Raw genomic sequence first — 14,725 nt, 5'->3', positions numbered from 1 at the left:
TATGTTCAACTACACATAAAACATCCCAATCTTTATCAAATAAAGTTTTCCATAATATATATTTCTTATGAGGTGAAGATGCCCCTCTCACATTCCATGATACCACTTTCATTTAACACCTTTGGTAAGAACTTGCTCTTTATGAGCATTGAAGTGTATTCATGAATGTACTAACTACTTGTTCAAGAGCTGCATAAGAATTTTTGTGTACTACATCCCCTCCACCAATATTAGGGTCTTGTTGTCTAGCTCCACGAGAACGAAGTCCTTGATTTAATTGAGGTCATACCACCCTTCCTGAAGAATTGAATTGTAATTGGTTGGACAATCTCTGATTTCGCACTTGTTTCTGCCAAGGAATTTTCTTAAACCCCTCCTTCAATCTCAAATTATCTTTTGGTAATGTCGTACCATAAGTATTTTTTGATTCCCTTTGTATGGCAACACCCTTCCCTTTTATCTTATGCTTCAGTTGATGCCACTCTCCATCTTCAACATTTGAGCCATCATTATTACATACTCCATTCTCCTCCCCAACACCTCTAACATGACCATGAGCTTTAGGATTTCGCTCTAACCCATGAGATGTTCCCTCATCCATGACCATATCAACCATTGAGACAATATCCTTCTCAACATCTTCCTTATTTTTCCCTTTGACACATTTTCTAGGGATAGTTCACCATGATATTGGCATTCAGCCATAAAATGCCCCAATTTACCACATTTAAAACAATGTCCTGCAAAAGTTTCCCATTGAAGCTTAAAACGAAATCGACCAAATCGAGATGTATCGATACTCAACCATCCTGGAAGTTTATGTTGGGAATATGTCCCTCCAGTGGGAGGAGGAACCGACTATCCAGAAGTTGCTGACAGTTGATGACTACAAGGAGCTGACTGATCGGACCAAGGAGTGCCGACAGTTGAAGACTAGGAAGATCCGACTGTTCGGAAAGCCGACAATCGAAGAGTCGAAAACAGTGAGTCGATTGTTTGATAGTTCGACTATAATTTATTATTATAGCAATAATAATAATGATACGTAGCAGAGGCTACATTTGTAAATAGCCCATATAGTGTATAAGTATAAATACACTTAGGGCAAAACGTTTGATAGTTTGATAGAGAGGGAGGGAGAGCGGCACCATAACTGTGTGCGTAACAGTAGACGCCAAGAGCCCTGCGTGATTGATACACTCGAAGGAGTGTTGTATATCCACTATACATAGTGAGGCTATGTTCCCGTGGTTTTCTCCCATTTTAGGGTTTCCACGTTAAATCTTTGTGCACCATTATTGTCCTGTTTTTTTTTTCTCTCTGGCATATCTGTGATTCGTATTTCAACACAGTTCGTTTATTGTGATTTGACCGAACGATTTCTCAACAAACTGGTATCAAAGCTTGAGGTGCAAGCATGGAAGGAGGTGTGAGCGGTTTCCCAGGTATGATAGTTCTAAACTCACAGAACTATGTAGATTGGAAGATAAAGATGGAAGACCTCCTCATCATGAAAGACCTGTACGAGCCAGTCGACAGAGCAGATATACCCAGGGGCGTATTGGAGTCGGACTGGAAGCTTCTGAATAGAAAGACAGTGGCCACTATCCGACAATGCGTCGATGTAAGTGTCGTTCAGCATGTGGCGAATGACACAAATGCCCACGAGATGTGGTAGAAGTTGTCGGGTCTATATGAGAGGAAGAACGCGCTCAATATAACCTCGTTGATGAGAAAAATCGTACGGCTGAAATACAGAGACGGTGAGAACATCGTCGAACACATCAACACATTCATGATGCGACCAAGTTTCCCTTGGATGATGCAATGCAGGCCATCCTGCTGATGTGCACACTGCCAAACAACTGGGAGAACTTGATAGTTACTCTTAGCACCTCCTGTCAAGAAGAGAACTTGTCTTTATAGATGGTGAAGACAAGCATCCTAAATGAGGAGGCAAGGAGGAAAGACAAAGGAGTCATGTCCCAATTAGAGTCGAATATGACTCAACATATGGACTAAGGAAGAGACCGGCGAAGAAGAAGTCCACAACGAACAGACAAATCCCACGCTAGATCGAAGTCCAGAGGTAAGCCCGTGTGCTTTTATTGTGGAAAGCCTGGACACTTCCAGAAGGACTGTCGACACTTAAAGAAAGATAAGAGTGTCAAAAATAATGTCAAACCTAGGAAAATTCCTGATGAGAAGAACACTTCGGCCATTGCTACGAGCAATGAAGAACTCCTATTCATTTGTGAATAGATGAGTGCAAATCTTGCAAGTGAAGATTGCAGGTGGGTGATTGATTCCAAGGCATCGTTCCACATAACTCCGTCGAGAGAGTATTTCTCGACTTACATAGTCGGGGATCATGGGTGACAGTGGAGACTGCAGGGTAACCGGAGTCGGAAGTGTTTGCTTAATGATGTCGACAGGGCGTCAACTAAGTCTAAAGGATGTTCGACACGTCCCCGATATCAGATTGAATCTTATATCAACTGGAAGGTTAGATGACAAAGGCTATAGTGGTAGATTTCAAAATGGCAAGTGGAAGTTCTGTCAAGGAAATCTTATAGTGGCCCGAGCACAGAAAGAAGGCACATTGTACATGATGCATGCTTGACTGTGCAAATCGGAAGTAAATGTGGTATCCGACTCGGCAGGTGAGATATGGCATAAGAGGCTAGGCCACATGAGTGAGAAGGGAATGCACTTGTTAGCTTACCAGAAACTTCTACTAGAAGTCAAGGGCGTGCATCTGGAGAAGTGCTTCGACTGCTTAGCCGGAAAGTAGAACAAAGTTGCATTCCACACAAGACCACCGAGAAGAAGAGAGGTTGCACTAGAACTAGTACACACCATGGTTGTTTACGTACCCATATTTAACATTTAAATACGTATAGTACCTCATCATTTGTATAGTATGTACTATACCTCAATGTTGTTCAGTCAAATATCATGTACATTTGTCCAATAGGGTATTTAACGTATTTATAAAAAAATAGGTATAATACGTATTTATAAAGAAAATGTAAGTAAAACCCTAACAAAAAGCAAAAGAAAAAAAAGATTTTAGTGAAAAAGAAGCCAAAGGAAGGAAGAAAGAAGAATAGAAGAGACGATGATGAAGAAGATGAAGAAGAAGAAGAAGAAGAAGAGAGAAAAGAAGACATAAACCTGTCCTGAGTGTGATAATCGCAAAAGATAGAAGAAGAAGAAGAAGAAAATGAAGAAAAGAGAAATCTATCATGAATGTGATAATCGTAGATGATTCCTCAATCTATGAAGAAATAATTGTAAATAATTACAATTTGAAGTAGAACATCGTGATACACACTTACACTGATTTATAGAATAAGGGAATGTCGACATCCATATTACTACAGGTATTTTAGGATGTGAAATGTTCAAATGTCTTATATGCATTTTAGGATGTAGAACTATATTGTACATCACAAAATTGTGTAAACATAGATGTTTTTTACAATATTATAGATATTTTTTAGAAAGGTAAATAATTTTCAAATTCTAGAAGTATTTAACGTACTATACGTAAAATACGTATTTTACGTACTTTACGTATTTTACGTACTTTATGTATTTTATAAGTATTTAACATATTAAGAAAACGTATTTAATGTATTTTTAAATTGGGAGGTACTATACGGGTATTAATACGTTAAATACATATGGTATCCGTACCGTACATAACGTACCTAACAACCTTGGTACACACAGACGTGTGCTATGTTGATGCTCCATTGCATCGAGGTGGACAATACTTTGTGACATTCATTCACGACCATAGTTGGAAGACATGGGCCTAGTCAACAAGAAGGTAATGAGAAGTCGGGATGTAGTGTTTTTAGAAGACAAGACGATTGAAGACTGGAAGCAACAGAAGTTGGAATCAATTCCCCAATCAACCCCGACTACCATCGACTTAAGGCCAAGTGAGTCATCACCAACAGCTGTAACGAGACAACTGGCCGACAGAGCCGAATCCGAGTCGGTCGACTCGGGGAGATCGACTGACTGTGGGTCAGAGTCGGCAGAGCTGCAAAGGTCAATTGATGAATATGAGTTGGACTTACCCAACCTTGAGAGGCTGATTGACGAGCAGAATCCCGAGCAGAGAGAAGAGTTGGCAGAGACATCCAAAAGTGAGCCAACAACGAGTGGAAGAAGATACCCACTCAAGGAGAGGAAAGCACCGACTACATATGCCAGTCAATACATCCTCTTGATTGATGAAGGTGAACCAGAGTGCTATGAAGAAGCCATTGCCGATGAGCACAGAGCGAAATGGCTGAGCGCGATGCAAGATGAGTTGGAATCCTTGCACGATGCCGTGCCTTTCGGCTCCGGATCGTTTGCGTGAGTCGGGTGGGAACCGCCAAGGTTTTGGACTAGGAAGAGGAGAGTTTTAAGGCTAATAAGAATATAAATATGTTGTAAGAAAGAGTTATAGCAAACTCGTGAATCCCACGAGTGTATTGTATTAGATTAATCAATATGAATATAAGAATATAAACTTCGGTTGAAAGAGAATGATATAGAATTCTCGTGAATCCCACGAGTATAGTTTATTAATTGGTGTTTTTTAGAAACATATCTAGTTTCCAAATATTTTTCACACACAATTACATTGTGCTCCCCATCCTTATGTAGTGATGAGGAAGTCTTAGTAATCCATGCTTTTTCTCTAACTATAGACCCCATGCTTTTCCTATAGATAGACTATATGCTTTATCTAAAGTGATCATGCTTTTTCTAACTTGTGTGTTTTTTATCATGCACGCTAGATGTGTATGTGTAGCTTTTTCTTTTGTTATGCGTTTTTCTAATGTTTATCCTAGCGTGAATTTACCTTTCTATGTGGGACATCTATGCTTTAACACTAATGAAATGCTAGTGTAATGGTAAGACATTACATTATTAACATGGAGGTGCAAGGTTTGAATCTTGCCCTATGCATGTTCCATTTATTTTGCTATTTTCTTCTATTTCTTCATTTTTTTATTGAATCTAATACTATATACGTTTTTCACGTAGTGTACAAAATACACTACGACAACGAGAATTACACCTACGACCTAGTAGAGCTGCCGAAAGGTAAGAGAGCACTCAAGAATAAATGGGTCTACAAAGTGAAGACTAGAGAAGCTAACAGTGAGCCCAGGTATAAAGCCTGCATAGTGGTGAAGGGTTTTCAACAGAAAAAGGGTGTGGACTTTGACGAAATATTCGCACCAGTCGTGAAGATGACATCCATTCGAACTGTTCTGAGCATAGCGGCCAGTATGGATCTGGAGATTGAACAGTTGGATGTGAAAACCGCATTTCTACACGGGGAGCTAGAAGAAGAAATCTATATCCAGCAACCCGAAGGCTTTGAGAAGAAAGGGAAAGAGAATCTAGTGTGTCGACTGAAGAAAAGATTGTACGGTCTGAAACAAGCTCCACATCAATGGTACAAGAAGTTCGAGTCCTTCATGATGGATCATCAGTTCCAAAAAACACAGGCCAATCACTGTGTGTTCATCAAAAGGTACGAAGAAGGAGACTTCTTGATTCTCTTGCTATATGTCGATGACATGTTGATAGTCGGTCAAGATACAAGGAAGATTGGAAGCTTGAAGAAAGCTCTCGGCAATCATTTGCCATGAAAGACCTTGGACCGGCTAAACAGATCTTAGGCATGCACATAGTTCAGGACAGAACCAAAAGGGTGCTATGGTTGTCACAACAAAAGTATGTGACGAAGATCTTAGAAAGGTTCAACATGTCGAACGCAAAGCTGGTCGACTCAGTGTTGCCGACAAATTGCAGGTTAAATGCGAAGCAATGCCCGAGAGGGGAGAAGGAGAAGGTCGAGATGAGGAAGGTACCGTATGCCTTGACTGTCGGCAGTCTAATGTATGCTATGGTCTTTACGAGACCAAACATAGCTTTTGCTGTACGAGCAGTAAGCTAATATATGAGTAATCCAGGGAGAGAACATTGGGCAGCAGTGAAATGGATACTTAGGTACTTACAGGGCACCTCGGGGGTGTGCCTAAGGTATGGTGTCGGAAAACCTCTACTAGAAGGCTTTACCGATTCGGACATGTTGGGAGATGTCGACTCGAGCCGATCCACGTCAAGGTACGTGATGACCTATGCAGGGGGAGCAGTGTCATGGCAGTCACGACTACAGAAGTCTGTAGCGTTGTCGACTACAGAGGTAGAGTATATGGCAGTGGTAGAGGCCGGCAAAGAGCTAATTTGGATGAGAAATTTTCTCACCGAATTAGGGATGAAGCAAAAGGAGCTTTTGCTTCATTGTGATAGCCAGAGTGCCATACATCTTGCCAAGAATGCTGCATACCATTCCCGGACCAAGCATATACAAAGAAGGTATCACTGGTTGCGGGAGAGAGTCGAAGAAGGAGACTTTTCCTTGGTGAAGATCCATACCGATGACAATGGATCCGACATGCTAACGAAGAACCTACCTATGGATAGACGCAGAGTCTATCGACAGAAGACAAGACTGACTGACTTCCTCCCACTAGAGTGAAGGGAGAGTTTGTTGGGAATATGTCCCTCCAGTGGGAGGAGGAACCGACTATCCCGAAGTTGCTGACAGTCGATGACTATGAGGAGTCGACTGATCGGACCAAGGAGTGCCAACAGTCGAAGACAGGGAAGATCCGACTGTTCAGAAAGCCGATAGTCGAAGAGTCGAAAATAGTGAGTCGATTGTTTGATAGTTCGACTATTATTATTATAGCAATAATAATAATGATACGTAGCAAAGGCTACATTTGTAAATAGCCCATATAGTGTATAAGTATAAATACACTTAGGGCAAAACGTGAGAATATAGTTGAACAGAAGTAGCACGAGAGCGGGTGAGACAAAGAGTGAGTGAGAGCGGCGCCATAGCTGTGTGCGTAACAGAATACGCCAAGAGCCCTACATGGCTAATACACTCAAAGGAGTGTTGTATATCCACTAACATAGTGAAGCTTTGTTCCCGTGGTTTTCTTCTGTTTTAGGGTTTCCACGTTAAATCTCTGTGCACCATTGTTGTCCTGTTTTTTTTTCTTTATCTGGCATATCTGTGATTCGTATTTCAGCATAGTTTGTTTATTGTGATTTGCCCGAACAATTTCTCAACAGTTTACAACTTGTATCCCATAACATGCAAAATCTACATTTGTTCAATGAATTAACATGAGGAGCAACCAAAACTTTACCAATTTGGGACATCAATCCTGGTAGTAAATCCCAAAAGAATGAGTTACTACAATCAACGGTCACCCAAATTGGACAATGTTGTTTTAATAAATCTTTATAATCCACCACATTCCATCACATGCACTAATCTTCTATAAAAAAAAAATGGTACCTTTGCCATCAAAGCCATACGGTGGTCTGACAATCGAAAAACTACATCATAGAAACCTCTTGGATCCACATACACATCCTCAACACAATTAGGCATTATGAATGAATTCAACCATTGCTTAATCCATGATACCAAAGGAAGTTTGCTAGTGAAATACAAAATAACACCACAATCATAGAACCTGTCAAAAGTTGCTAACATAGAGTTGGTCTCCATGACCACCTCAACAATATCCTCCTCCACACAATCTTTAGCATCTTTCTCATTTTTTTTCCATAAAATCGGAAATCAAAGCCTTAACAAAATCACAACGACTGTCAATATCATAATCATCTCCAATAACATCTTTCCCACGAAGAATAGCAGCATATGATGTTTTCTCATGTTTTGTAGAATCAATACACTTTTGCCTTTTGTAATTTTTATAACCATCATCACTACCACATCCATCAACAATCATCAACTCACTTCCTGTTGTTGTGGCAGCCATCCTAATAGAGATTGAGAGAACTAACCTGAGACGATGACACTTTTGCTTGTAGCTTCTTGTAACGATAATGAAACGTAATGTCCAAATAATGTTTGGAAAGCCCTCTGAACGAGCTTCGCAACGAGCCAAAAATCATAAAAAACGGAGTTCTAAGGACAAAGTTACATCAGAAACATGTTTCAACACTATTCTTGAAACGTCATCGCGTTTTTCGTCTCTCTCTCTCTCTCTCTTTGAAAAAACACAATTATATTAATAAACGTGCAAAAGAACTACTTACAATGGGTGTCACAATGCAATATGGTCACCCACTAACTAACTACATGGGTAGTGGAACATCTTGAATTGCCAATAGGCAAGACAAACACTCCATTGAGAAAAGAATATCCACTTGCTCCAATAAAGAAAATTGCCACATTAATACTCTCTCTCTCTCTCAAATAACAATGTATTAATGACCAAAGTCAAATTACAATTGATGGAACATGATATCCTATCAGCTCACCATAAATCAATCAGGGTTCCCATGACATCCCTCATCTCTAGATACATTGTCACATACTTATATTGTTCGACTCTCATGCTAAAGACATCTTTCACACATTCACGTTTTAACTTAATTAATAGCACATTTTAGGGCCTAAGTGGATATTTCATCACTCTCTCTTTTGGGGAGGCGTCCCAGAAACATCAATGAAACATGTTCTTTTCAAGACAAAGTATAATATATTTGTAAGTTCTAATATTTGAAAAACATGACTAAATAACATTAGTCTTTTGAGTTGTTTAGTTAGCCTGCGATTGTAGAAAACACATGAAAGTTTATTAGAGTATGAAGATCGGGTAGACATTTGTTGTAGTGATCAACAAGGAGAATTGAGATGAGTCTTGCTTCACGGTGTTGTCAAAAGGTTAAGACGAGATGCTTCGATAGCTCAAGCATTCGGGAGAGGGGTGGCCCGACTCGACTTGAAAATGATAAAAAATGATCTTAATTCTGGTGGCCATAGTTGAGAAGATTTCTCCTCAAACCTTCCATGGGGGTAAACATGGGGAAGGAGGATGCCGTCCATAGGTATCGGTATGGGGGACCTGACCATTTGCTGTGGTCACTAGTCACAAGAGGAATACATTGTGGGGGAGGCAGCCAGGAGTGGAGTGTGAGGGGTCCTTGGAGAAGGGCTGGGACTAGGTAACATGTTGTATAAAAACCTCTGCCCACCACAAGTAGACCCCGAGGCCCCCGAGTTGAGACGGAGCGAGCCCGGCATCCGGACACTTCGGGCGCTCTTGCTCTTGCGTCTCTGTCGGAGAGCCGCCCACCCCTCCGAGATCTCCTTCTCCGAGAGGCATGGGTAGTCAAGGTATCCCTCAAATTGGTCGTGCGTGTAGAATGTGGACCGGTCGTATGCATTGAGCTTTGATTCGATCGCGAACCTCAACGGGAGGTCGGGGTTGGATATGAAGAGGCGGCCGAATGATATCAAGTCGGCACCTCCACTCCGAATTGCCTCCATCCCCGATTCTCGAGTGTACCCGCCGCTCCTCATCAACACACCTTTGTAGGCGTCCCGGAATATGCTGCAATCGTCCGCGGTTTCCATGAGCCCCGTAGCACCCTTGTTGTTGAACCGGGGCTCCGTCATGTGGAGGTACGCCAGGTTCCTCTTGTTGAGCTCCGATATCAAGTGGAGGCCGAGCGCAACCGGGTCCGAATCCGTGGCGCCCAAGTGGTCGATGACGGGTGAGATCCGGATGGCTGTGCGTTCTTCCCCGCCCATCTCCGCTGCCACGGCTGCCATTACCTCCAGCCCCAATCGGCATCGGTTCTGCATGCTTCCGCCATATGTGTCGGTGCGGTCATTGATGCCGTCCTTGAAGAACTGGTCGATGAGGTAGCCATGGCCAGCATGGATCTCCACGCCGTCAAATCCAGCCCTCCTGGCATTGCGTGCTGCCCTGCGGAACTGCTCTACGATGCCTGCTATCTCCTCTGTCTCGAGCGCGCGCGGCTCCGCGTAAATATCGGTGGCTCCATCAGGTAATCGGATGAAGCAGTCCGATGGCAGTCTCCGGGATGTGGAGGACACGGGCTTGCAGTCTTCTGGTTGGTAATCTGTGGCACAATAAGCATACCAAGCAAGGGTAAATTAGACAAATTTCCTGAATCTAATACAGCCTTCCCTTCCAATGTTATGAGCTTGGGAGTGATGATGATGATGATGATGATGTGGGTGGAGTAAGTTTAAAACTCACATGTGTGGGATGCTCGGCCCACATGCCAGAGCTGGCAGAAGATGAGGCCGCCTTTGTTGTGAACCGCCGCCACTACACGCCGCCACGCCGCCACTTGCTCCTCCGCCCAAATGCCCGGCGAATGCGGGAACCTAGTGTAACCCAATCCATTCAAAGCTTAAAGATCAGAACCTAGTGTAACTTTAACCACTCAATGCAAATTAATGATGACATAGGTTAACCTAGTACTTGGGATGAGATAATGATACAGCTATGTAATGTATGAAATGTATGAAATACATGCGTGTATGAGTATGTAGCTGAAATTATGGTATGTTGTTTCTTTATACCCAATGGCTTCTTGGGCTACGGCCACCGCCTCGGTTATCAAGAGGCCGCCGAATGTGGCTCTCTTGGCGTAAAATTCAATATGGGCGAGCTGAGGCACATAGTCTAGAGCGCGGCATCTCGTGACGGGTGCTAGAACAACGCGGTGAGAGAGGTTGAATTTGCCGCGCTTGAGAGGTGCGAGGAGGTTTGTCCAAATCTCTTCTCCTGCTCCCTTGTCGGTAGTAGTACTAGTGGAAGGAGACGGGCAATTAGATGATATTGGCATATGGTGATAAACTTTGAAGCAATAGCAAAGGAAAAATAAGCCAAAGAAAGTGATGATCAAAACAAGTATAGTAGATCAAAGTGTGTGATGATGCCCACAACTATGTATATTGAAGCGTTTGTTTTATGGATGAGTGTTTTGTTGTTGTTTTGCTCATTTATCTCTCTATATATAGGCAGATGTGTCAATGACCTTTTCCTCGTAAGGAGTCTTCTATTGTTGAACAAGTTCTATGATCACCTTTATTTTCGCAACATGATGCTTTTTAGATGTACCTATTATCTACCTCCATTGGATGATAGCGATTCAATGGCATGGAGACAACAATGGTATATCCTCGTATGATGTGTAAAGGACATTAGGTTACGATATGCATGACATTATCTTATGACAATTTTGAATTTCGGTGACATTTAAATGGTACGCTGAAAGGGTTGCATTCTAATGGCAACACCATTCAATGGTCTGCATGGGATTATCTCATGGTATTTTAGTAATTAGGTAAACTTAGAATGGTATAATGAAGAGACATTGTAATGGCACAATAAGTGAATTTGGTGTTTGGGCATGATGCTTGTATTGGATGCCCACATGGTTGGTGATGTGTGTGTTGGTTTTTGTGTTTTGATATAATTATTGTGTTTGTTGATAATAGCCAACATGGTTGAGAATATAAATGTGTGGTAGAGTTGAAAATGGGGCGAACTAATCTTGAATGTGGAGCATTGCAATAGGATGCAACATCACGCTCTTGAAGATAGATAAATAAAGAGCGATTTCATTTTGTGGGATAGGACCGAGGGATGGAACTTGAGTTTCCTCAAATTTTATGATGTTGATGCAAAGAGAGAGAGAGAGAGATCTTTGTAATGTCATCTAGTGAAATAAGAGATACATATCTATGGAGTAATATAGAGGTGAGAAAATTGGAGACATCTAATAAAATTGGAACGATACAGAGAAGATTTGCATGGCCCTTGCGCAAGGATGACATGCACAAATCGAGAGAGAGAGAGAGAGAGAGAGAGAGAGAGAGAGAGAGAGAGAGAGTAATTCCTTGGCAGTTGAGGTGTTGGCATCTTCAAGGATAATACATTGGGATGGAAAAGAAAGCCTAAATACACAGTTTAATTGAATGGCCAGGCTAGGCTTGGTAACGGTGGAAGATGGTATATTAGAGTCATGTATTCAGACAGTTAGAAATAAGTTTTGTATACCACGTGGATATGGGTATATTTGGGAATCAATATTAGTATTGTCTAGATTAGTTTTCCTACTTCCAGAGTTGATGGTTGAGGATCCATGGAAATATTGGTGGAAATATTGGTCATTTGGTATTGGACAACCAATGTTTGTGGTGAACACAAATGATGTATACCATAAGTTGGTTTAAGATAAAGCTTGGTTTGCAACTAAGGTTTTAGACACATGGTACATTACTTGACATGTAAAGTGGTGGCGTAGAGTTTTGGATGCAGCATGGCAGTCTCATCTTCCGTTCTGTGCTAAGGTGTTTTTTTCGCCTGTGATTGTAGGTGGGTTGCCTTTGGCGATGACTTTAAAACGTAGAAATATTTCAAATGGGACATGTTTTTTGCATAGTGGTTGAGGAAGATGCTAGACATAGGTTCATTACATGTCCGGTTGCTAAAGCCATTTGGGTTGTTATATCACAAATTTGGGCATCGATAACAGGCAATATTTTGTCACCTTTTCACTGGGTTTTTATTAATGACGATAAAGGCATGCCCGCACCATCATATAAGGTTGTGTTTGACTACCTTAGGTATTGGGGGGTTTGGTTTAATTGGACCATGAGAAATGGGTTCTTGTTTGATGGCCTTCATGGGGTAACACAACAACTTCGTAGGATGAAAGGGAAGTTGATGTGGCAATTTTCACAACTATGTTGTTTGGGGACATTGTCCCAAGAGGAGATAGAGGTATGTCATCTAGTTTTGCAACACTTGAGAGGGTTCCCCTTGCATTGTCACTATTCATGATGTAGTGAAGATAACAAGGGTTGTATTATCATTTGTTTTAATAACAAACATTGATTTATGAAAAGAAAAAAGAAGAAGAAGAGAGAGAGAGAAAGAGAGAAGGTTGCCCAATGGAGACCGGGTGGTCATGGGTTCAACCCCTACATTCCACAATGACATCTAGTGAATTAAGAGATATGTGTGAAGTATGTAATAGAGAGGTGAAAAAAGTGGGTTTCAAACCTAAGACGCAATGCTTGTAGTGTTAACAAGTCATCACTAGGGTAAGCTTATTATGATTAAGAGAGAGAGAGAGAGAGAGAGAGAGAGAATATAAGAAGATCATTGTGTATCTCCTATGTATTGTGATCTCCAAATAATTTTGATGTTAGAAACTATGGAAATGCTATGTTTTATGGTCTCACTACATGCAACCCTATATGTTTTGTATTTTAGAAGAATGTATTAACCAAATAAGATCTCTTCATATTGGGAAAAATAGGTGATCTCATCTATATACCATAATCACACCATATGCCCCTTATAAATTATTTTCCTCATGGAGTTCAAAGGAAGAATGTCTTTGATTGGGGAAGCCGTTCTTATAGAGGGAAAAGGCGGAAAAAATGTATTATATACTTCGTCTAAATTTGTGGAAGAGATTGATGATTTTAATAGAGGATGAAACATTTTGAGGGAGTGAAAGGGAGAATTGCTTATGTGTTTATTAATTTTCAAATTTGGAGAGTGTTTTCCTCCTTTCTTTGTTATGTGGATTGAATGAAGAAGACTTTAGGTTGCTTACTATGATGACTGATGGCCGAAGCAGATCATGAGGTTTGTTGTTATTTATACAGGAACTTGGTGATAATCAGCGACATGGTCGATGTGGAGTGAATGAAGAATTTTTTTCTGATTAGGTTGAGTGAAGATGGTGTGGAGGCCAAAACATTTTTTCTTGAGGTGATGAGGTTACCGTATCATTTTGTTGTCATAGGTACATCCTTTGGGTGATATCCGACGTCGAAATGGTTGATGTTATAAGGACAACTTCGATGGGGGAAACTGTCCTTATAGATGGAAAGGGGAAGAATGTATATATATATACTTCATCTAAATTGGTGGAAGAGATGGAGGATTTTAATGGAGGATCAAGCATTTCTAGGGAGTGAAAGGGAGATTTGGAGAGTGTTTTTCTCTTTTCTTTGTTGTAGATGATGGGGAAGAAAACTGTGAAAATCTATATCACTTTGGTTCCAAGTTCTACACGTTGCTAGCAGCAACGTACATTTTTTGACAACAAACATTGGAACTCATCGGCAAAGTTGTATTCAAATTGCAGGGAGAGGTATTATGTGACATATGACGCTATCAATTTGCATCAAAATAGAAGAGATGTTGAGCAATATAGGTGGCATAGACTACTTTGATAAAGCCAAAAAATACATATTCAGTTTGTAAAAAGATGGGGTTTTTTGAACCCGGTGTTGTTGAGACCGTTGAAGCTACACAAGCGTTCAATACTTCTCTAGTTAATTATGTTGCAATTTTCTTTGTAGTAGTGGACTATTTTGTATATTGCCTTGGGCCATTTTATGTTAATACCAATGGAGGATATTTTTATGGGTAAAAAAGAATGACTATTCATGAACTTGCCCATTTGCAGATAAAATATTGTTGTTTCGTTATTCTATCCAATGACGTCCTACTAGTTCATGGGGATTGATTGTAAATCTCTCACTTGTACAAGCATGTCACTACTACTGCTAGATCAATTTCTCCATTAATACATGAATTCTTAAGAGGAAAAAAACCACAATGTTCAAATCATCTTAAAATGTTTAAATATATTAAGAGGAATACAACGCACATGTTATAATTTTTGCGAAATAATAGAAGAAAATATAACAAAAATGTATTTAATCGTAACAAGGAAAAGTAAAACTCATACGCATTTACGCAACACACTCATTCATTTTGTGAAGGTTTTGACTGTTGAGTATGGC

General features: G+C 40.7%; 1 protein-coding gene and 1 non-coding gene across 2 annotated transcripts; one reads left to right on the top strand and one right to left on the bottom strand.

Moving 5' to 3' along the window:
• Positions 1 to 8,603: 8,603 nt before the first annotated feature.
• Positions 8,604 to 10,871, bottom strand: LOC147864033 (12-oxophytodienoate reductase 3-like). The gene is made up of 3 exons (XM_087319646.1): positions 10,472 to 10,871; positions 10,143 to 10,273; positions 8,604 to 10,002 (listed from the first exon to the last, which is right to left on the bottom strand). The coding sequence occupies exons 1-3, from the start codon at positions 10,735 to 10,737 to the stop codon at positions 8,999 to 9,001; spliced, it is 1,401 nt and encodes a 466-aa protein (XP_087175772.1). The 5' UTR covers positions 10,738 to 10,871; the 3' UTR covers positions 8,604 to 8,998.
• A 783-nt stretch (positions 10,872 to 11,654) lies between these two features.
• LOC147864032 (U6 spliceosomal RNA) lies at positions 11,655 to 11,760 on the top strand. Its single transcript, XR_015529884.1, has one exon. It is a non-coding gene; the product is annotated as a U6 spliceosomal RNA (small nuclear RNA).
• Positions 11,761 to 14,725: the final 2,965 nt, after the last annotated feature.

Source organism: Azolla caroliniana, unplaced genomic scaffold (genome assembly GCF_043228905.1).
Source record: "Azolla caroliniana isolate FFs.n. ecotype wild unplaced genomic scaffold, voAzoCaro1.0.p SCAF_5, whole genome shotgun sequence".
Taxonomy (NCBI): domain Eukaryota; kingdom Viridiplantae; phylum Streptophyta; class Polypodiopsida; order Salviniales; family Salviniaceae; genus Azolla; species Azolla caroliniana.
Note: the sequence above shows the minus strand (reverse complement) of the source record. Positions and strands in the feature narration are given on the sequence as shown.